Below are 22615 nucleotides of genomic sequence, written 5' to 3' on the forward strand. Positions count from 1 at the left end.
AGGAGATGATGTGCTATAACCTTCAGCAACCAATCAGTGAGTTGTATGGATGTGCTGTGACCTCTAGCAACCAATAAGTAAGTGGTAATGATGCACAGTAATCAGTAGCAACCTAAGCAGTAATAATGTGCAGTAACCTCTAGCAACAAATCAGTGAGCTGTAAACATGTAACCTCTAGCAACTAATCAGTTAGTGTTAAGCATGTAACATCTAGCAACTAATGAGTGAGCAGTAAGCATGTAACCTCTAGCAACCAATGAGTGAGCGGTAAACATGTAACCTCTAGCAACCAGTCAGTGAGTGGTGAGGATGTGCAGTAGCCTCTAGCAACCAATCGGTTAGCAGAAATTATGTGCTGTAACCTCCAGCAGCTAATCGATGAGTCGTAATGTTTGTGGTAACATCTAGCATCCAGTCAATGAGCAGTAATGATATGCTGTAACCTCTGGCAACCAATCACAATTGCTACCTGTCATGATTTTCAGTCGGGGGGAGCTGGAGGCCCAAAGGAAATGTTTTCCCAGGGTCCAATCAATATTAAAGACGGCCCTGACTTTACTGCATATACAGACTGATTTTACTGTTGTGGGTTTAGTAACACTTTAATACTGCTTTAAGGCAAACAGCTTCTGCTTCATGCCTAATACAGTATATATCAAGGGTGCACCCTGTAATAAATTCTGTTTTAAAAGAATTATACTTACGTTATATGATTCTGTATGCCCATTGGCTGATGTGAGCAATAATTCATATACTACCTTCTCAGTATCTTGTGATTTATTCCAGCTCACATATATATTATTATGTGAAGTCCTGTTTGCTTCAATTATTGTTGGAGGTTTTAATTTTGCTAAATAAAAAAAAAAAAGTAAAATAACATTTAGATATAATTAATCTTTATAGCTATAAACCTTAACTGTAATTAATGATTAAAAAATAATTTCAAGAGACTCTTTCACCTTGTGCATGCATTGTCACCCAGGTGACCATGCAAAAGGGCCTTTGATCCCCATGTACTCACCTTACCTGCGTTCCCTTGGCACCACACACCCAGCCCTTAAATTACTGGAGCAGTAGTAATGTCACTCCCTCTAGCCATTTGACTCTGCTTGGGTGTAATGACTGGCTTCTAAATCTAAGCACTGTCATAGAGGAAGTCACAAGGACCTCCATACCTGGAAGTGTTGGCTCTTATCACGGGATACAGAGGAGAAAGGAGTTGAGGGTTAACACTAGGAGTAGGAGAAAATTACTTCTAACCCCCAAACATTATACATTTTTTTTTTTTAGCAGAGACCCTAGGGAATAAAATGGCAGTCGTTGCAATTTTTTATGTCACATGGTATTTGCGCAGCGGTTTTGCAAAGGCAATTTTTTGGAAAAAAATACACTAATGAATTTTAAAAAATGCAATAGTTACCCCAATTTGCATATTGGGAAATATGATGTTATGCTGAGTAATTAGATACCTAACATGTCGTGATTGGTGCACGCTTGTGGAATGGTGACAAACTTTTTAGAGTTACAGAGAAGGTATAGCACTAGAATTATTGCTCTTGCTCTAATGTTCATGGCGATACCTCACATGTGTGATTCGAATACCGTTTACATATGCATGCACAACTTAGGTATGTGTTCGCTTCTGCGTGCGAGCAGAAGAATTTTTTTTTTTTTTTTTTTTTTACGCTGTCCTTTTTATTTTTATTTTTTTATCACTTTTATTCCAATAACCAGGAATGTAAACATCCATTGTAATAGAAATAAGGATGACAGGTCCTCTTTATGGAGAGATCTGGGGTCAAAAAGACCCCAAAGCTCTTCTTTACCTTTAAAAGCAAAAGATTAACAACATTTTTTTTTTTGATCTTTCACTTTACAAAAAAAAATATTTTCTTTCAGCCTGGACCAGAAGTGACGTCATGGTATCGCTCTGGTCCTCCAAGGCCATAAAGTCGATCAAAGAGTGTTAACTCTTTGATCACCTATAGGAGCAGCCGGCTGCACTGCTGGATTGTTTCTCGGACGAACCACATGGACCAGTTTTCTGAGAAAACAGGCTGCCTGCTGAAAAAAACAGTACTGGGTAAATCCCGGTAAACCACTTGCACACCACAACGTATATATATACACGTATTGTGGTCGGCAAGTGGTTATTTGAACAAGCTGAAGTTAGAAGCTGATTGTTTTCCATGCACAGCTGCACCAGATTCGGTGTACTCCCGTTTTAGTAAATAAACCCAGTGTCTCTTTAAAGTGACAAAAGGATAGCTCATAGCAAGCCATGACATTTCACATGTCATCATTCATGTTCGACATAGGTAAAAGAGATACTTTGCCCCAAATAATTATAAGTTTGTAAGTAGCTAGGCATGTAACACTCCTATTTTTTGGTTCAGCTCTATATCACCCCCTTATCACCTCTCTGTGTCCAAGCCAGTAACTAGACAACAAACCAGAAGGATCTCATCTGTCCAATAAGCAGGTATGAGGAAAAGAAACTGTAAAGCTGAAGTAGGGAATAGTGGAGTCAACCTCCTGGTCATATAGTGTGGCAGAGGTGTTCTAATTACAGGAATGTCTGAATGGTAATACAAAACCCTTATCTAAAATAGGTCACTAATATTCATTTCAGTTATGTATTTAGCTGTTTATATTAGGGTGACCAGACGTCCCTGGTTTCCGGGGACAGTCCCCAGACTGAGGACACTGTCCCTGGACCAAGTCTGTCTCCGCTTTGTCCCCGGATTCAGGGGAAGAGCTAGATAGGAGCTTGGGGGTGTTCAAGCACCCTCACAAATTCTTTAAGCACCGCCACACAGCACCCCTAAAATTCACATACCAATTATTGTATGTCAGTGTTTTTAAAAATGTTATTCCACCTGTAAATCCTGTACTGATGCCAGGAAGCTGGGGACTCTTTTTTTTCCTGTGGAGGGATACAGCAGCTCCTGCCACATAAGCCGATAATTTTTTAGCTAGACCCGGCAGGCAGATTGATATACAGCCACTTTGCTGCCTTCTCAGCCAATAGGAAAGTTCTAAGCCCGCCCTTTCTCCAGCTCGCCTTCTTTGAGTTCTGAGATGCGCAGAGGAGAGGACATGTCGGCAGTTAGATTGGAGGGAGAGGAGAGAGCACAGCTCAGCCCAGCCTGCTACACTACAGGGGATGGAATAGAACAGAGAGATTCTCCAGCTCCTGGCTGCAGTGAGCACCTATTACCGCAGATTGCATAGCAGAGGCAATGGCGCACCTCCCACCCTCAAAGACACCTAGCTCTGACGGTCTTCCCCTAGAGTTTTATAGCCAATTTCAGGAGGTCCTTATCCCCAAATTACAAGCCCTATACACCCATATCTTCGACTCTGCTACTCTCCCAACATCCATGGGTGAAGCTCTCATTGTCCTAATACCCAAACCTGGAAAAGATCCCCTCTTCCCAGAATCATACCGCCCCATCTCTCTCCTACAATTAGACATCAAAATCCTTGCTAAAATTCTCACCCTGCGGCTAAATAAAGTGATACTTAGTTTAATACATTTGGACCAGACCGGATTCATACCCAATAAGAACACAGCATTTAATCTCTTTATGAATCTTCAGGCCGCTCATGACACCATTGGATCCAGGGTAGTGGGAAGCCTGGACACCGCCAAGGTGTTTGACTCTGTGGAGTGGAACTACCTGTGGGAGTGTCTGCGCAGGTTTGGCTTCGGCCCAAAGTTTGTCAAATGGCTCCAGTTTCTTTACCAGGCCCCCACTGCCCGGATCCAAGTCAATGGTAGGATCTCGGACTCCTTTGTGCTATCTAGAGGCACTCGCCAGGGTTGCCCTATATCCCCTCTATTGTATGCCTTAGCCATGGAACCTCTCACTCTTGCCATTAGGGCACACCCCCACATCAAAGGCCTCCGCATGGGATGGGTGACTGTGGTCCTCAGTCTCTATGCAGACGATATGCTCCTCCAGGGCCGATCCCAGGCGGGGTGCACGGGGTGCAGTGCACCCAGGCGCCAGAGAGGTGGGGGCGCTAAAGCGCCAAAGTGCTTCCCCTCCCTCCTTCTCCTCCTCTGTGTCCAGAGGCGGCTCCCGCCACCGCTGTATTTTTCGAGGCTCCAGCCCGTCCCCCCTCCCTCCACCTATCAGAGAAGGAGAGCAGCGCCGGAGATCGGAGCGGCTGGTCTCTGTGTGGAGAGAGACCAGCCGCACAGTGACATTGCTGGGGGGGGCGGTCCGTGCCTGACATGTTCTCCTCTTCTGTCTCTCACTCCCGCCCAAGCCTGTCTCCATCTGCTCTCCACCCGGGTGGCGCGGCTGCACACTGTCCTCTCCTCACTAGCTGCCGCCCGGGTGTTTTTATGTACACTAATGAGTTGTCCTGGGGGGTCTCTACTAATAGTGGGGGGGTTGTCCTGGGGGGGTCTGTACTAATGGGGGGGTTGTCCTGGGGGAGTCTGTACTAATGGGGGTGTTTGTCCTGGGGGGTCTGTACTAATGGAGGGGGGGTTTGTCCTGGGGGGTCTGTACTAATGGAGGGGGGGTTTGTCCTGGGGGAGTCTGTACTAATGGAGGGGGGGTTTGTCCTGGTGGGTCTGTACTAATGGAGGGGGGTTTGTCCTGGGGGAGTCTGTACTAACTGAGGGGGTTTTGTCCTGGGGGGGTCTGTACTAATGGGGGGGTTGTCCTGGGGGGGTCTGTACTAATGATGGAGGGGTTGTCCTGCGGGGGGTCTGTACCAATGGGGGGGTTGTCCTGGGGGGGTCTGTACTAATGATAGAGGGTGGTTGTCCTGGGGGAGTCTATACTAATGGGGTTGTTTGTCCTGGGGGGTCTGTACTAATGGAGGGGGGTTTGTCCTGGGGGAGTCTGTACTAATGGAGGGGGGTTTGTCCTGGGGGGGGTCTGTACTAATGGAGGGGGGTTGTCCTGGGGGGGTCTATACTAATGGGGGTGTTTGTCCTGGGGGGTCTGTACTAATGATGGAGGGGGTTGTCCTGGGGGGGTCTGTACTAATGGAGGGGGGGTTTGTCCTGGGGGGGTCTGTACTAATGGGGGTTGTCCTGGGGGGTCTGTACTAATGATGGAGGGGGGTTGTCCTGGGGGGTCTATACTAATGAGGGTGTTTGTCCTGGGGGGTCTGTACTAATGGAGGGGGGTTTGTCCTGGGGGAGTCTGTACTAATGGAGGGGGGGGTTGTCCTGGGGGGTCTGTACTAATGGGGGGGGTTGTCCTGGGGGGGTCTGTACTAATGATGGAGGGGGGTTGTCCTGGGGGGGTCTGTACTAATGGAGTTTGTCCTGGGGGGTCTGTAGTAATGGAGGGGGGTTTGTCCTGGGGGGCTCTGTACTAATAGAGGGGGTTTGTCCTGGGGGGTCTGTACTGATGGAGGGGGGTTTGTCTTGGTGGGTCTGTACTAATGAAGGGGGTTTGTCCTGGGGGTCTGTACTAATGGAGGGGGGTTTGTCCTGGGGGTCTGTACTAATGGAGGGGGGTTTGTCCTGGGGGGGTCTGTACTAATGGAGGGAGGTGGTTTGTCCTAGGGGGTCTACACCCAGGAAAGTACAGGAAAAAAGGAAATGCAGCTCACAAACACTCTTGCTCTGGAATGACACCGCCCTAGTAAGAACTGGTTCCAAGTGCTGGCTTTGCTGGTTTGCAGTGAGGTAGAAAGAAATCCTGGATAGCCGCACTCTGGGATAAGGACATCTTTATTTCAATAAAATCCAACAATACAGTCAATTGCAGAGACATACAGGGTGGTAGACTGCTAACGCGTTTCACATCATTTGGATGATTATTCGTGTGATAGGTGAACCTGATGTAAGGGGACACTGTGATGGGGACACCTGATGTATATGGGCACTGCGATAGGGGAACATGATGTAAGAGAGCCCTATGATGGGGACAGAACATTACTTTGCACAGGGGCCCATATTAAGATGGTACCAATGTGCACTCCTCTTTACACACTAAAAATCCCGAATAAACATCCAAATGATGTGAAACGCGTTAGCAGTCTACCACCCTGGATGTCTCTGCAATTGACTGTATTGTTGGATTCTATTGAAATAAAGATGTCCTTATCCCAGAGTGCGGCTATCCAGGATTTCTTTCTACCCAGGAAAGTACACCCAGGACTCCAGAGGGAGAGGGCAGTGCTGAGAGAACACCATCAGAGAGAGAACCCCGCTGCCCTGCGCCACCAGAGGAAAAGCCACATAGCCTAGCGCCATCCCTTGCTGAGAAAGGAATGGAGTCATTGCAGGAATACAGATCTGGGTGCTACCCAGCGGAGTCGCCACAGGCAATTCAGAGTGAGCTGACTCCTGATCAGAGGAACCGTTCTTGCCGTATCGCTGGGTAAGGTGAGAGGGCCGATCGGCCATTATCTACTAACGTCCATAGGAACTGCAGTCTCTGACCATCTCCTGTATTATATCTGCAGTCTCTTACCATCTCCTGTATCATGTCTGCAGTCTCCGACCATCTCTTGTATCATGTCTGCAGTCTCTGACCATCTCTTGTAGCATGCCTGCAGTCTCTTACCATCTCTTGTATCATGTCTGCAGTCTCTGACCAGCTTCTGAACCATGTCTGCAGTCTTTGACCGTCTCTTGTATCATGTCTACAGTCTCTGACCATCTCCTGTACCATGTCTGCAGTCTCTGACCATCTCCTGTAATATGTCTGCAGTCTCTGACCATCTCCTGTATCATGTCTACAGTCTCTAACTGTCTCTTGTATCATGTCTACAGTCTCTGACCATCTCCTGTATTATGTCTGAAGTCTCTGACCATCTCCTGTATCATGTCTACAGTCTCTGACCGTCTCTTGTATCATGTCTACAGTCTCTGACCATCTCCTGTATTATGTCTGCAGTCTCTGACCATCTCCTGTATCATGTCTACAGTCTCTAACTGTCTCTTGTATCATGTCTACAGTCTCTGACCTTCTCCTATATTATGTCTGCAGTCTCTGACCATCTCCTGTATCATGTCTGCAGTCTCTGACCGTCTCCTGTACTATGATTGCAGTCTCTGACCATCTCCTGTAGTATGTCTGCAGTCTCTGACCATCTCCTGTATTATGTCTGCAGTCTTTGACCGTATTATGTCTAGGGGCTCTTTCTAACAGACAGCCCTCTGTGTGTGCATCAGAGAGACTCCCCTCCAGGTCTCGTGTACTCTCTTCCTGTATTTTCTTTATTGTTAAGAGATCATGGGAGGATCCCAAGCTAACAAAGACTTCTAAGGGGAGCATCTCTGTGTTTGAGTCGTTGCCATAGAAACATTTGTAAAGGGAAGGAGTTGGTAAGATGACCACGCCCATGTGGGGGCGCCAGAAATATTTCTGCACCCAGGCGCCTGTGACCCTAGGATCGGCCCTGTGCTCCTCTACGCCACCCCTTCACTTGCTTTGGCTCTACAGTTGATAAAGCTGTTTGGAGCATACTCCAGACTGCAGATCAACTGGTCTAAATCCCAAATCCTTCCATTGGATGTAGATGTCCCTACAGCAGATCAAGCAGCACTACCGCTGGTCAGAGCAAGCCAGATTAAATATCTAGGTGTGCAATGCTCGAGAACCCCCACGGACTACATAGGCCTAAACTTATAGCCCCTGTTTGACCTTCTTAAAACCAAGACTTCCCCTTGGAATTATGGGCCGTAATAATTTGGCAAAGATGATTCTCCTTCCCAAGTTGCTCTACCTGTTCTGGCATGCCCCTTTATACTTTCCCTCCCATGTCTTCAAATCTATGGAATCTATCCTAAATACATTTGTATGGGGCTCCTCCCGTCAAAAACTTTCATGGCGAGCTCTGAAATAACCTTTCCATCTGGGTGGTACTGCCTTACCCGACCTTGCCCTTCACTATATTGCCTCACAACTGTCCCATTTTTACTACTATAATCAAGTAGATAGAGATCAGTAATCTACTCTGGTATGCTGCTCTGTCACTAGCCTGGTTACCCATCCTTTTCATGATCTACTAAGTGGCACCCATGGATCCCCACATGTGGGCAATAGATGCCATATGACATTCCATCACTGCGAGGTATGGCAGCTTGCCATGGCTATCACCAAGGCCCCTGCATTCCACACCCGCACACCATTGTGGGGCAATTCCCAATTGCCCGAACTGCTTACCATCCCGACCATAATCTTTGGCTTGCTAAAGGGGTCTTGTTTCTCTCACAGGTTCTGGAAAACGGTATAGTTAGGTCATTCCAAGCCCTTAAGGACGATTTTGGCCTACCTAATCGCATGTTTTTCCGCTACCTCCAGCAACATCATGCCTTTAATTCCCAATTCAGAGATTCCATTCCCAAACTGGAGTCACTATTCCTAGTGGATGTGGTTCTTGGTCAGGACCCCAAGAGGCTGATCTCCTCTTTCTATAACCACCTCATGCTACCTACGGCCACTTCACGAGCTTACCAATTGAAATCCAAGTGGGAGACGGACCTGGGGGATGTGGAAGATGAGGACTGGGAAGATATGCTGGCCTCCTGTAGGATGGTGTCCCCTAGACTGTCAGACCGACTCACACATCTCTATATCCTTCATAGGTCTTACTTTACCCCAATTCGCCTCTCTAAATATAAATCTAACTACAGTCCAGCCTGCCCCAAGTGTGGGGACCCCAGGGGTACATTTTACCACCTACTGTGGACTTGCCCTCATCTTCAAGAATACTGGTCACAGGTGGTTAAATTCCTCCACGACCACATGGGCTCTCCCCTAACTCTGCCCCGGCAGTGTTTACTAGGCCTCCTTTCCATCCCCGAAGAGGAAAAGTACTTAAATATATTTTTGCAAGAGTCTCTGTTTATGGTCAGAATGCAAATAGCCCAGTCTTGGATCAAGGAGTCTCCCCCTACCGTTCAGCAATGGATTAGGGCAGAGAACATTACACTTCCCTATAAAAAAGTGCTGTATTCACATAGAGGTTGCCCAGCCAAATATAACAAAATCTGGGACAGGTGGTTGGAGGACTCATCCACTTGCACAGACGAGCAATAACTCTTATATAAGGTGTGGTCTCTGATGTAGCTCATGATATCGCCCTTTGCTCTCATTTTGTATGCTTGTATGCCTCCATGTGACGAGCTGTGCTACAACCCCTGCTGTTTTCTTAAGAAATATGTTAATCCCAATTGGGTAGGTTCTTAGGACTATCCTTGATAATATGACCTGTTATATACTCTACACTTGCGAAGGTTATGTCAAATGCTTCATCCTTCTCATTAGTGCTTTTTGCACTTTGTACTTGTATGCATATCCTTTTCTTTTTTATGCCCAATAAACTTAATTTTGATTTTTAAAAAAAACAACTACCATGCAACTAAAAAAAATCTCAAAAGCAATAAGAGAATCTTGTTAGTTGGTTCCCTCATCTAATGTGAATTAATAAAAAGCAACAAATGCAGCGCTGCCCTACTCGTCATCTATAAAATTGTACAAATGGACTTATAAGTGCAATGGTAAAACCTATAAAAGAATATCCAGTGCAAATCAATCAATGTATTGCAATATAGTAGTGATGGTGTCACTCCATCTGAAAAGTTTTTTGAGAAATTGCAGAGCTTTAATGTTCAAATAATTGTGATACCCCCTGCATACAATAATAATAACAGAGATGCAAATAACCAGTGTATTAGAACATAGTAGTGATGGTGTCACCCTCTCTGCAAAAGTTAAGAAATATTGCAGAGCTGCAATAACCAAATAGTGGTAAAACCCCCCATAAAGTACATAATAATAATAAAATGTAAAATATGTACATCAATTGTACATTTTATTATTATTATATATGAGGGGTTTCACCACTATTTACACATTTCATCTCTGCAATATTTCTTACCTTTTGCAGATAGGGTGACACCATCGCTACTATGTTCTAATACACTGGTTGCTTTGCATCTCTGTTATTATTGTATCATTGCACTTATAAATCCAATTGTATAACTGTATAAAGGATAAATTTTTTGGCCTTTTATTGGTATACAGAGGCCAGGACATACTGATCACCATTGTACGCCATAAAGAAAGCTACACTTGCTGGCCATGCCCACTTGCTGACCACACCCACTTTTTGCCCCCCCCCCCAGCCTGGATTGGATTAGAATTTTGCTGCCCCATCCCTCCCTCCAAGTTTTTTTCTCTATCGTGTCTTCTTAACATTTGTTAGTCATATCCCAAAAAATTCTAAGCAGTATCTTTTTTTATCTCATAGACAAAATGTGAGAAATAACGTATATATCATACAATCATTCCATAAACACATACCGCATACACTCTATATATAATTTGAGGAACATATGCTTATAAAATAGTTTACCATTTGCCAATAAAAAAAAAAAAAAATATGTCCCCAGATTTCATTTGAAAAATCTGGTTACCTTAGTTTATATGGAGTTGCGCTTTAAAAATGTAATGCCAAGATCGATGATGTGTTCTCCTGTTTAAAGTGCAATATAATTACAGAACAAACTATAAAGTACATGCTAATAAAGATGCTGAAGTACACAGGATGTTGCTTACCCACTGATAAGTAAGCTTCATCCTAACCTTCAAGTTAGTCATCTACGTTGTATTTATGCTGCATCTGCTTTGGCATTTTTTTTTCAGACTCATAAGTCTCATACTGTAAGTATGTGTATTCTTGAACTTAAAGTGTTTGTAAAGTCACTTGTGACTTTACATGTATCCCCTCCGGATTATGTTGCCAATAACTACAGCACGTGTGATTTTTTTAAAATGAAAAGGCTAAATACCTTTTCTCACACCGCAGCTGTGGGGTCATGTGATCCTCCTCCGCTCTTCTTCCCCGATCTATAGAAAGAAGAGGGGGAGGGACCCAGAATCCCCTGTGACATCATCAGGCCAGCAGAGGGGGATCATGTGATCGCACAGCAGCGGCTGTGTGGGAAAAGATATTTAGCCTTTTCATTTTAAAAAGACACACACACTTTAGTTTTTGGCAGCGTAATTCGGAGGGGATACAAGTATATTTGCTGCATATTGCAGCTGAATAGCAGTGGGAGGGCAGGAGAGCCGCTCTCACACTGACAGGCAGGGAGGGAGGGGGAGAGGGAAGAGACTCACAGCAGAGAGCGGGCTGACGGAGGAACGTAACCTGAACACAGTATCATGGCTCAGCAGCCATGATTACCATGTTCAGCACAGAAAGGGGGACACAGGAACAGGCAGGTATATTACAACATAGGAAGGGACAAATTACCCAGCATAAGCATTGTGCTATGGAACAGGATTTTTGTTGTTTTTAAGGGTTACAACCATTTTAAAGCTTATTGGTATGCTTTGTGTATTACTTCCAGATCTGTGCAGCAATCCACATTGGACTTTTTGAACAGTGGGACTGGGACCTAGCAACAAAATGCTCTTGAAGTGAACATGTGGGGTCAAATATGGAATCTACCATTGCCATCTGATTTAGAAAGGTGCATGCTATGGATCAGTGTTTCTAATGCTGGTTTCACTACTTAGTAAGTCACTAAGAAGGCATGCAACCAGTTAAGTTTAATCCTGCATGTTAGTTTCAGTTCAAAGCCTCAATAAGCAGAAAAACTAGGATAAAGATAAAAGCCCCAGAGATGGTACCATTAAGCTGACCATACCCAAAGTGAATTTCAGCCTGTTCCTGATAAACCAACCACAATTCAAGCTGTGAGGGGCCTTGAAAATCAAAGCAGCTGAACAGTGAGCTAAACAGCCGCTCCTGAGATACTCTGACAGCTTTGAGTGAAAGCTGTCAGAATACAATAGTTGTCAGGGTAAATTTAGCATTGATGAGGGAATTGATAGATCAGATACCGTGTAAGATCAAATCAGCTATGGCAGCTTGTTCTGTTCCACTTTTGTGTATTTTTTTAAATTTGTATTGAACTGCATTAGGTTTTTATTGTTTTGTAGTAACCTGTTTACTATGTTATTTTGGTACCTCCCTATGTTCACCCCTCCTACTTAATGCTAGTTAGTTTAGTCCTAGCTAGACTCTCCCCACTTCTTCCATGTTCAGTCAGTGTTAGTTATTCACAGAGACAGGGCTTAGCAAAGTCATTAACTTCTTACACTTTAACCACTTCAGCCCCGGAAGATTTTACCCCCTTCCTGACCAGAGTACTTTTTGCGATTCGGCACTGCGTCGCTTTAACTGACAATTGCACGTGCGACGTTGTACCCAAACAAGATTGATGTCCTTTTTTTCCCACAAATAGAGCTTTCTTTTGGTGGTATTTGCCTCTGCGGTTTTTAATTTTGCGCTATAAACAAAAAAAAAGCGACAATTTTGAAAAAAACGCATTATTTTGTACTTTTTGTTATAATAAATATCCCCTTTTTTTTTTAAAAAAAAAGCAAATTTTTTCTCAGTTTAGGCTGATATGTATTCTTCTACATATTTTTGGTAAAAAAAATTGCTATAAGCGTGTATTGATTGGTTTGTGCAAAAGTTATAGCATCTACAAATAGGGGATAGATTTATAGCGTGACTGCGACATTATGGCGGATATATCGGACAATTTTGACACATTTTTGGGACCATTGGCATTAATACAGCGATCAATGCTATAAAAATGCATTGATTGTTGTAAAAATGTCACTGGCAGTGAAGGGGTTAACACTAGGGGGCGATCTAGGGGTTAACTGTGTTCCCTGGGAGGTGATTCTAACTTAAGGGGGAGGGGACTGACTAGAGGAAGTGACGGATCATGGTTCCTAGCTAATAGGAACACACAATCTGTCACTCCTGTCAGAACAGAACAGGGAAGTGTGTGTTTACACACACTCGTCCCTGTTCTGTGTCTCCTGCTCATGATTGCTCGTGGCCGGCGGTCATCGCGACAGTCGGCCACGAGCATCGGCACCCCCCGCTGTGCAGCGCAGTGGCGCGCGTGCCTGTTATCCCCCCCGCGAGCCGACGTATAGCTACGACGGCTCGTGCAGGGGAGCCAACCTGCCGCAGTATGAGTGTGGCGGTTGGTCAGGAAGCGGTTAAAAGACTGGAAAAACAGCCTCTATACTGCAATTAGCTAAAGTTAAAACTGCAGGATTAAATGTCTGTGTATTATTGAAGAGTTAGGCTGCCTGTGGATGGCACCAAGTCAGTAAGTGACTATACTGTCTAGACAAACTGAGTCTAAGGAATGTCAATGCATAAAGCAACATTTGAAACAGGACACAGTTCCCACATTTCCATACTCAATGGTTCCTTTTTAAATGCCTCCTTATATTTACAGATCTACCAATGTAACATTTCATAAAATCTTCAAACTTACCTATATGATTAGCATTTGTATAATATATATAGGGCTTTATCCTTTTTGATGTGTCTGTAACTACCATTGCGAACTCAGTGTGATCTTTAATGCTTCCATTTAGTGGGAATTGGCATCCAATAGTATTTAAATCATTAGTGGAAAAAAGCTCACAGGTGCTTCCAGTTTCAAATAAGTCCCATAACCTGAAAAAAATCAACTAATATTCATTATAACACTTAAAAACTTTGTTAAAAAAGTGACAAAATAAAAACAAAAACTGATTTTTTAATCCCTAAATTCCTCATGGAATCCAACAAGCATTACCAAACTGTACATCAGCCTCTGTCTCATACTTGAATGGCATAGAGCAGGACTTGGAACCTCTGATCAGTTTTCATATCTTTCAGTGGCCCCATGTCTATCTGAATGGCACCACAGTGGACCTGTCTAAAGCACCACTTCAATACATAGTAATACACTATCGTGTGTTGTGGTGCACTGCATTGCTAAAAATGGTGCCTGAAATGTTTTAATGCTATTTGGTGCGTAGACCATTTTATAGTGCTTTACTGCAATGTACTATAACATGCAGCCTAATGTGCATTAGCATGTGTACATTTTTGAACCCCAAAGATGTAAATAGGCCCTACAAAAGCTGTCACATCAGTTCAGTTTGGTTGGCTGCAGCATTATTATTCATAAGCAGTCATGGAGCAGCCTGATGCTTGGTATAAAGATTGCTTGAGATTGTAATGGACGGTAGTGTTGCGTGCTGTTTTAACCACTTGCCTACTGGGAACTTATACCCCCTTCCTGCCCAGGCCAATTTTCAGCTTTCAGTGCTATCGCACTTTGAATGACAATTGCACGGTCAAGCAACACTGTACCCAAATTCAATTTTTATCATTTTTTTGAGACAGATAGAGCTTTCTTGTGGTATTTAATCACCACTGTGTTTTTTGCTAAACAAACAAAAAAGACCAAAATTTAAAAAAAAACAAATTTTTTTAAGTTTCTATTAAAAAATTTTGCAAATAAATAATTTTTCTCCTTCACTGATGTGCACTGATAGGCGGCACTGATAAGGCAGCACCAATGGGCACTGATGAGGAGGCGCTGATGAGGCTGCACTGATAAGTGGCACTGATGGGCACTGATAGATGGTACTGACGGGCACTGATAGGCGGCACTGAGAGGTGGGACTAATAGGTGCCACTGATGGGCACTGGTGGGCAGCATTGATGGACACTGATGGGCACCATTAATAGGCACTGATTAGCACTGATGGGGCTGCAGTAGTAATCAGGGCACTGATGATCAGTGCCCTGATTATCTGTGTACATGTCTCCTGTCAGAATTGTTGGTTACCGCCCCCCCCCTCCTTGCGCCTTAACAGCGCATGAGTAAAGCACTGCTGATAACCAGCAAGTCTGTTTACACTGTGATCAGCTGTGATTGGACACAGCTGATCAAGTGGTAAAGGGGCGCTGTGATTGGCCATTTACCATGATCTGAGATTGGTTGTGTCTGAAAGTCACAGTGATCACAGAGCGTGCCGGATGCTTAACCAGGGGAGCATGCAAGGGGCGTGGTTTCAGAAGGACATCCATGGACTTTACGGAACAACAGAGCCACGCTGTAGCCATCTTTTGGCTATAGCGCAGTAAGGAAGTAGTTAAAATAATTCCCAGGATTGTGGTGACTGCATTATAGTTATCTCTTTTAAGTTTTTTTCCCTTTAGTTTCACCTAGTGATCATGCCAGTAAAGGCCCATACACACAATCGGACTTTTTGACAACAAACATGCAAATTAGCTGTTTTAAGGCAACATCCGACCGTGTGTAGGCTCCATCGGACAAACTTTTTCTGTTTTCATCGGCCAAATGTTGGCTGTGCGAACAGACAAACTTGGCAGCAACAAAAGTCCTACGTCGGCTAGTCCGATCGTGTGTACACAAAACCATCGGACTTTAGTCCAAAGTACAAACACGCATGCTCAGAACCAATACAAAAGATCAGACAACAATACAGAAGTTGACCAAAGGGTGGAGCCGGAGAATTGAACTTCCTCTTTTGAAGTGTCGTCAGTACGTTGAAAAGTCACTACGTTCGTGTTTGTTGCCTAAAAAGTCCTGCCGTGTGTATGGACACCAAGTTCACAGCCAACGCCCTTTGGACAGAAATCCACAGAAAAGTTTGTTTAACCACTTCCCGCCCGGCCTATAGCAGATTGACGGCCGGGCGGTGGTTCCGTTATCCTGAGTGGGCGTCATATGACGTCCAGCAAGATAACATGCTGTCGCGCACCCGCTCCACCGATCTTGGTAAAGAGCCTCCAGCGGAGGCTCTTTACCACGTGATCAGCCGTGTCCAATCACGGCTGATCACGATGTCAATAGGAAGAGCCGTTGATCGGCTTTTCCTCACTCGCATCTGACATGGCCATCCGCATGTGCCCAATGTGCCCAATCTGTGCCAATCAGTGCCCACAAATGGGCACTGATTGGCACCATTATATTTCAGTGATGCCCAGCAATGCCACACATTAGTGTCATCAGTGCCACCAATCAGTGTCATCAGTGCCACCCATCAGTGTCCATCGGTGCCACCTGTCAGTGCCCATCTGTGTCCATCAGTGCCCACCTATCAGTGCCCATCAGTGCCCATCCGTGCCACCTATCAGTGCCACCCATAAGTACCCATCAGTGCCACCCATAAGTACCCATCAATGCCACTGGCGAGTGCCCATCAGTGCCACCTATGAGTGCCCATCAGTGCCGCATACCAGTGCCACCTATCAGTACCCATCATCAGTGCCCGTCAGTGCCACCTCATCGGTGCCCATCAGTGCCGCCGTATCAGTGCCCGTCAGTACAGCCATATCAGTGCCCGTCATTGAAGAAGAAAACTTACTTATTTACAAAAATTTTTTACAGAAGCAAAGAAAAACTTGTTTTTTTTTTTTAATTTTCCATCATTTTTTATTTGTTGCTCAAAAAATAAAAACCGCAGAGGTGATCAAATACCACCAAAAGAAAGCTCTATTTGTGGGAACAAAATGATAAAAAATTTGTTTGGGTACAGTGTAGCATGACCGCGCAATTGTCATTCAAATTGCGACAGCGCTGAAAGCTGAAAATTGGCCTGGGCGGGAAGGTGTTTAAGTGCCTGGTATTGAAGTGGTTAACGTCCGATCATGTGTATGAGGCTTTACACTCCTTAGAACAAAAAGTGTGTTGAAACTATAGAACACCTCCCCTTCTCCTCTTCTCTATAACATAGGGCAAACCATGGGGGGAGGGGGGTTGAAGTTTACAGAAGTAACCTGTGCAGGTTTGATAAGGCTGCTTGAGATAAGAATGCACGGTGCACAGCTCTTGACTTTTGGCAGGATCAACAAAGATTTTTTTAGCACAGTTTTTTTCAACAAATATGAAAATACTATATTTTTAAATGGTATATTTAACTGACCAAAAAGGAGCAAAAAAAAGGACCTAATTGTTAGAATTTAAATTATATTTATAATCAAACTTACTGTGCCTGTGTATACAGTCTGTCTGCATTTGAGGTCTCCTCTATCCTAAAAAACAAAAACCGATGTTAAGAAATTACAAACATTTAGAAGTCTTCTTGCTTGAAATGAATTTTAACTAAATAGGTTTTAATTCAGTCATACGATTTCCTAAGTACAGTTACCTGAAAAAAAGTATTAGTTCAGAATAGCCACAACAATATAAGATTTCAGACTGAGTGCCCTAATTAAATACAAAAGACATAAAAAGGGGCTGTTTTTTGTCAACAAATGGATATGTTAAATAAATGGATATGATTAATCATTATTACTTACATTTCTACAATCCAGCACTCACATATAATTTCCCATATCTCTGCCAGTAGAGAGATCTATCCTTTCAGTACACATACCTCATCTCTGTTAACCATGTCACTAGTGAGATGTACACCCCAGTACACCTACCTCACTCCCATTAACCATGTCACTTATAAGATCTGCACCCCAGTGCACATACCTCACCTCTTTTAACCATGTCACTAGTGAGATCTGCACCCCAGCACACATACTTCACCCCTATAAACCTTGTCACTAGTGATATCTGCACCCCAGTGACACATACCTCACCCCCATTAACTATGTCACTAATGAGATCTGCACCCCAATACACATACCTCACCTCCGTTAACCACGTCACTAGTGAGATGTGAACCCCAGTTCACATACCTCACTCCCATAAACCTTGTCACTTATGAGATCTGCACCCCAATACACATATCTCACCCCCATTAACTATATCACTAGTGAGATATGCACCCCAATACATATACCTCACCCCCATTAACTATATCACTAGTGAGATATGCACCCAAGTACACATACCTCACCCCCATTTACTGTGTCATTAATGAGATCTGCACCCCAATACATATACCTCGCCCCCATTAACTATATCACTAGTGAGATATGCACCCCAATACATATACCTCGCCCCCATTAACTATATCACTAGTGAGATATGCACCCCAATACATATACCTCGCCCCCATTAACTATATCACTAGTGAGATATGCACCCCAATACATATACCTCGCCCCCATTAACTATATCACTAGTGAGATATGCACCCCAATACATATACCTCACCCCCATTAACTATATCACTAGTGAGATATTCACCCCAATACACATACCTCACCCCCATTAACTATATCACTAGTGAGATATGCACCCCAATACACATACCTCACCCCTATTAACTATCACTAGTGAGATATGCACCCCAATACACATACCTCACCCCCATTAACTATCACTAGTGAGATATGCACCCCAATACATATACCTCACCCCCATTAGCTATATCACTAGTGAGATATGCACCCCAGTACACATACCTCACTCCCATTAACTATATCTCTAGTGAAATATGCACCCCAGTACACATACCTCACCCCCATTTACTATGTGATTAATGAGCTCTGCACCCCAATACACATACCTCACCCCCATTTACTATGTCACTAATGAGATCTGCACCCCAGTACACATACCCCACCCCCATTAACCATTACACTAATGAGATCTGCACCCCGAAACACATACCTCTCCTCCATTAACCATGTCACTAGTAATATGTCACCCCCATTAACCACGTCAGTTATGAGATCTGCAACCCAATGCTCATACCTCACCCCCATTAAATATGTCACTAGTGGATCCAGCTGCTGCCTGTGTCTCCTCTGAGACCAGGAAGTCAGTGGAGTGGAGCTGCAGCTGGGGTATCGCTGGATCGTGAGAGGAGCCAGGTAAGTGTTTAGGGGCGGGGGAGGGGGGTTTGCTAGTGAGCTAGTTGGGTGTTTTATACCTTAATGCGCAAGGCCCGTGTATACCTTAGACATGGAGTGCATTAAAGAATAAGTTCACCTTTTCACAAAAAATTGTAAATGCACATTTTTTGCAGGTAAAAAAAAAATGTGAATTTGTTATTTATTGCTGCAAGAGCCTGTAAAGCATTGCACCAGCGATCAGCAGATGGTACAAGGAAGCCGATACATGCTGACAGGAAGAATGAATGAACTACCACAGCGCTCACGGCGCCGTAGTAGTTTATTAAAAATTACAAGCAGACACCTACAAAGGCTGCCGGATCTTGTAGTTTTCCATTCACAGAGCGTTTTTTAAAAATTTTTGACATGATACACCCGAATATGGGTGTAATATGTAACATGTTTTGAAAGGTGAACTTATCCTTTAAGGTAAACAATGTTTTCATATTAGAACCACTTTTAATTGAATAACTCTACACCAAGTTCACTATGTGGACCACTAATGTATTTACACACGGTGATCATGGTGATATACCAATAATACAATACACCTCAATACAATATTAATCAAATAGATACAAAAGTAGGTCTATAGGCTTTTGATAAACCTGTTTTGAACCACATTTTTTTGTTTTATGAGCAACATTTTTAAATAATATACATCAGGGGTAGGCAACCCCTGAGCAACCCATTTTTGAGCACAGTGTGCTGAAAAATGTTTTCAGAGAAATTGAGTGTGCCGATTTTATAACAAAAAAATGTCAACTTCACACTCAAGAAAAGGATTTTTTTTAAAGTAAAAGTAGTGAACTACTTTAGTAGTGAGAAATTAACATCCTGCACTCTCACGCCTCAAATCAGCCCCAATTCCTGCAACTCCACACCTCAGATCACTGTCCCCCCCTGCTCATCTGCCCCACCACTGTACCCCCCTGCTCATCTGCCCCACCACTGTCCCCCCTGCTCATCTGCCCACCACTGTACCCCCTGCTCATCTGCCCACCACTGTACCCCCTGCTCATCTGCCCCACCACTGTAACCCCCTGTACATCTGCCCCACCACTGTACCACCCTGCTCATCTGCCCCTCCAATGTACCCCCCTGCACATCTGCCCCACCTAGGGTTGCCACCTCATCCCTTTAAACCCGAACACATATTAATTACACAGGTTCTGTGGCTGATTAAGGTCGTAATTAAACTCACTTGGTGCCTTATTTGCATTTAATTAGCCTCAGAACCTGTGTAATTCAAAGACGTTCGGGTTTAAAGGGATGAGGTGGCAACCCTAGCCCCACCATTGTAACACCCTGCACATCTGCCCCACCACTGTAACGCCCTGCACATCTGCCCCACCACTGTAACGCCCTGCACATCTGCCCCACCACTGTAACCCTCTGCACATCTGCCCCACCACTGTAACCCCATGCACATCTGCCTCACCCCTGTAACCCCCTGCTCATCTGCCCCACCACTGTAACCCCCTGCTCATCTGCCCCACCACTGTAACCCCCTGCTCATCTGCCCCACCACTGTAACCCCCTGCTCATCTGCCCCACCCTGCTCCTCTGTCGCACCACTGTACCACCCTTCTATTCTGTCCCACCACTGTAACCCCCTGCTCATCTGTCCCACCAATGTTCCCCCTTTCTCATCTGCCCCACCACTGTACCACCCTGCACAGCTGCTCCACCGCCGTACCTCATGCTCTTCTGTCTCACCGCTAAACCATCTTCTCATCTGTCCTAACACTGAAATTATCTGCTCATCTGCCCCACCACTGTACCTTCAGCACATCTGTCCCACCACTGTACCCCCTGCTCTTCTGCCCCACCACTGTAACCCCCTGCTCATGTGTTCCACCAATGTACCTCCTTTCTCCTCTGCACATCTGCCCCACCTCTGTACCTCCCTACTCCTTTGTCCCACCGCTGTAACCCCCTGCTCATCTTTCCCACCACTGTAACCCCCTTCTCATCTGGCCCAACACTAAACCCCCCTGCTCATATGTCCTACCACTGTAACCCCATGCTCATCTGCCCCATCACTGTACCCCCCCTGGTTTTCTGTCCCACCACTGAACCCCCTTCTCATCCCTTCCACCACTGTACCTCCTGCACATCTGCCCCACCACTGTACCTCCCTGCACATCTGCTTCACCGCCGTACCCCATGCTCTTCTATCTCACTACTGAATTGCCTTCTCATCTGTCCTAACACTGAATCCATCTGCTCATCTGCCCCACCACTGTAACCCACTTTCTCATCTGCCCCACCAATATACCTCCTGCACATCTGTCTCACCTCTGTACCCCCCTGTTCTTCTGCCCCACCTCTGTTCCCCCTGCTTTCCTGCCCCACCACTGTAACCCCCTGCTCATCTGTCCCACCAATACACCTCCTTTCACATCTGCCCCACTGCTCTACCCCCCTGCTTTTCTGTCCCACCACTGAACCCCCTTCTTGTCTGCCCCAACACTGAACCCCCCTGCTCATCTGGCCCAACACTGAACCCCCCTGCTCATCTGCTTCAACACTGTACCCCCCTGCTCTTCTGTCCCACTGCTGAACTCCCTTCTCATCTCTTCCACCACTGTACCTCCCTGCACATCTGCCCCACCGCTGTACCCTCCTGCTCATCTGTCCCATCTCTAAACACCTCCTGTTCATTTTCCCCACTGCTGTACCCTCCTGCTCATCTGTCCCACCTCTGAACCCCTCCTGCTCATTTTCCACACCGCTGTACCCTCCTGCTCATCTGTCCCACCTCTGAACCCCTCCTGCTCATTTTCCCCATCGCTGTACCCTTCTGCTCATCTGTCCCACCTCTGAACCCCTCCTGCTCATTTTCCCCACCACTGTACCCTCCTGCTCATCTGCTCCACCACTGTACCCTCTTCTCATCTATGATATGCATGATATGCAAAGTGGTGAAAGGAAGCAGAGATGAGACACATCTACCTGTCCTGGCACACTCACCCTGCTGATCCACCTCTCACATCCAGCCCACGTGCTTGTAAGTGTTCTCACATACAAGCATGTGGAGTGGATGCGCAATAATGAGCTCAGGTCAGGGGCATTTTCTGAAAGCAGCGAGCCTGTGTGCAGAATCATAAGTTGGGCCCCTGGAGCTGAGAAAGTGCAGCACTCTGCACCGCAGGAAAAGTTGGGTGTGATTTTCATTGTGCTGAATACTGGCTCTGGCTTAAAGGGACACAGAGTACAGGGGTTCAGTAGTAAGTAGTAAGTTCAGTAGTAAGTGACACAAAGGTTCAGGAATAATTTCAACAAAGTTCCCAGAAGCTCTACAGTAATTCCACAAACTGTCACCTGATTGTGGTTTTCTCAATCACAGGGAAATCCTTCTGAGATTGGTAGTGGCAACCAAGCGAGTCATCTTCCTCCAGATAGTGGGCAGGACTAGCAGGACTGTGATTGGCTTTAGCAGTGGCCAATGACAGTCTTCCTCCTTCTGGAAACAGTGACTGCCCTCCCCCCCAGCAGAACTTCACCCAGTCTCTTCCCCATCACAAAAGCTGATGATTGCAGCTACAGCAAGGTTAGAGAACCAAACAATGTTTCCCATCTTTTACAATGAGTGGGGGCACAGTGCCTCCCCCTCAGTGCAGGTGCGGAACTCTGAAATTGGAATGCATTAGTGTCTCACTGACAATTCCCTCTCTGCTCTGCTGAAGGGGAGGGAGTCAAGTGCCGGAAAAAGAGGCTCTGTGTGCCGCTTGTGGCACCAGTGCCGGGTGTTGCCTACCCCTGATTTACATCATTAGAGTGGTTGTAAACCCCATTCATAAAATTTTATCTAAACACATTTAGTTGTAGTGTTTACTTATCTCTCTCCAAAGCTCTAAGTGTCGTTTCTCTCTGGTGCTTTGTTCCTCTGTTATCAGCATGAGTCACTTATGACTATTCAGACTACAGCTCTGCATGTTCCTTTGTTCTTCTGCCTATGTGGAGTGGGGGTGTGTGCCTTTC

General features: G+C 45.1%; 1 protein-coding gene across 1 annotated transcript in view; it reads right to left on the reverse strand.

Moving 5' to 3' along the window:
- Positions 1 to 22615, reverse strand: part of LOC141108006 (interleukin-13 receptor subunit alpha-1-like) — a 191677-nt gene that overhangs the window by 82475 nt on the left and 86587 nt on the right. Inside the window, exons 5-7 of the mRNA XM_073599156.1 lie at positions 16823 to 16867; positions 13305 to 13489; positions 706 to 851 (exon numbers count right to left, since the gene is read on the reverse strand). Coding sequence (XP_073455257.1) covers positions 706 to 851; positions 13305 to 13489; positions 16823 to 16867 — 376 coding nt within the window. The remainder of the gene's footprint in view (positions 1 to 705; positions 852 to 13304; positions 13490 to 16822; positions 16868 to 22615) is intronic.

This window comes from Aquarana catesbeiana, linkage group LG09 (assembly GCF_042186555.1).
Source record: "Aquarana catesbeiana isolate 2022-GZ linkage group LG09, ASM4218655v1, whole genome shotgun sequence".
NCBI lineage: Eukaryota > Metazoa > Chordata > Amphibia > Anura > Ranidae > Aquarana > Aquarana catesbeiana.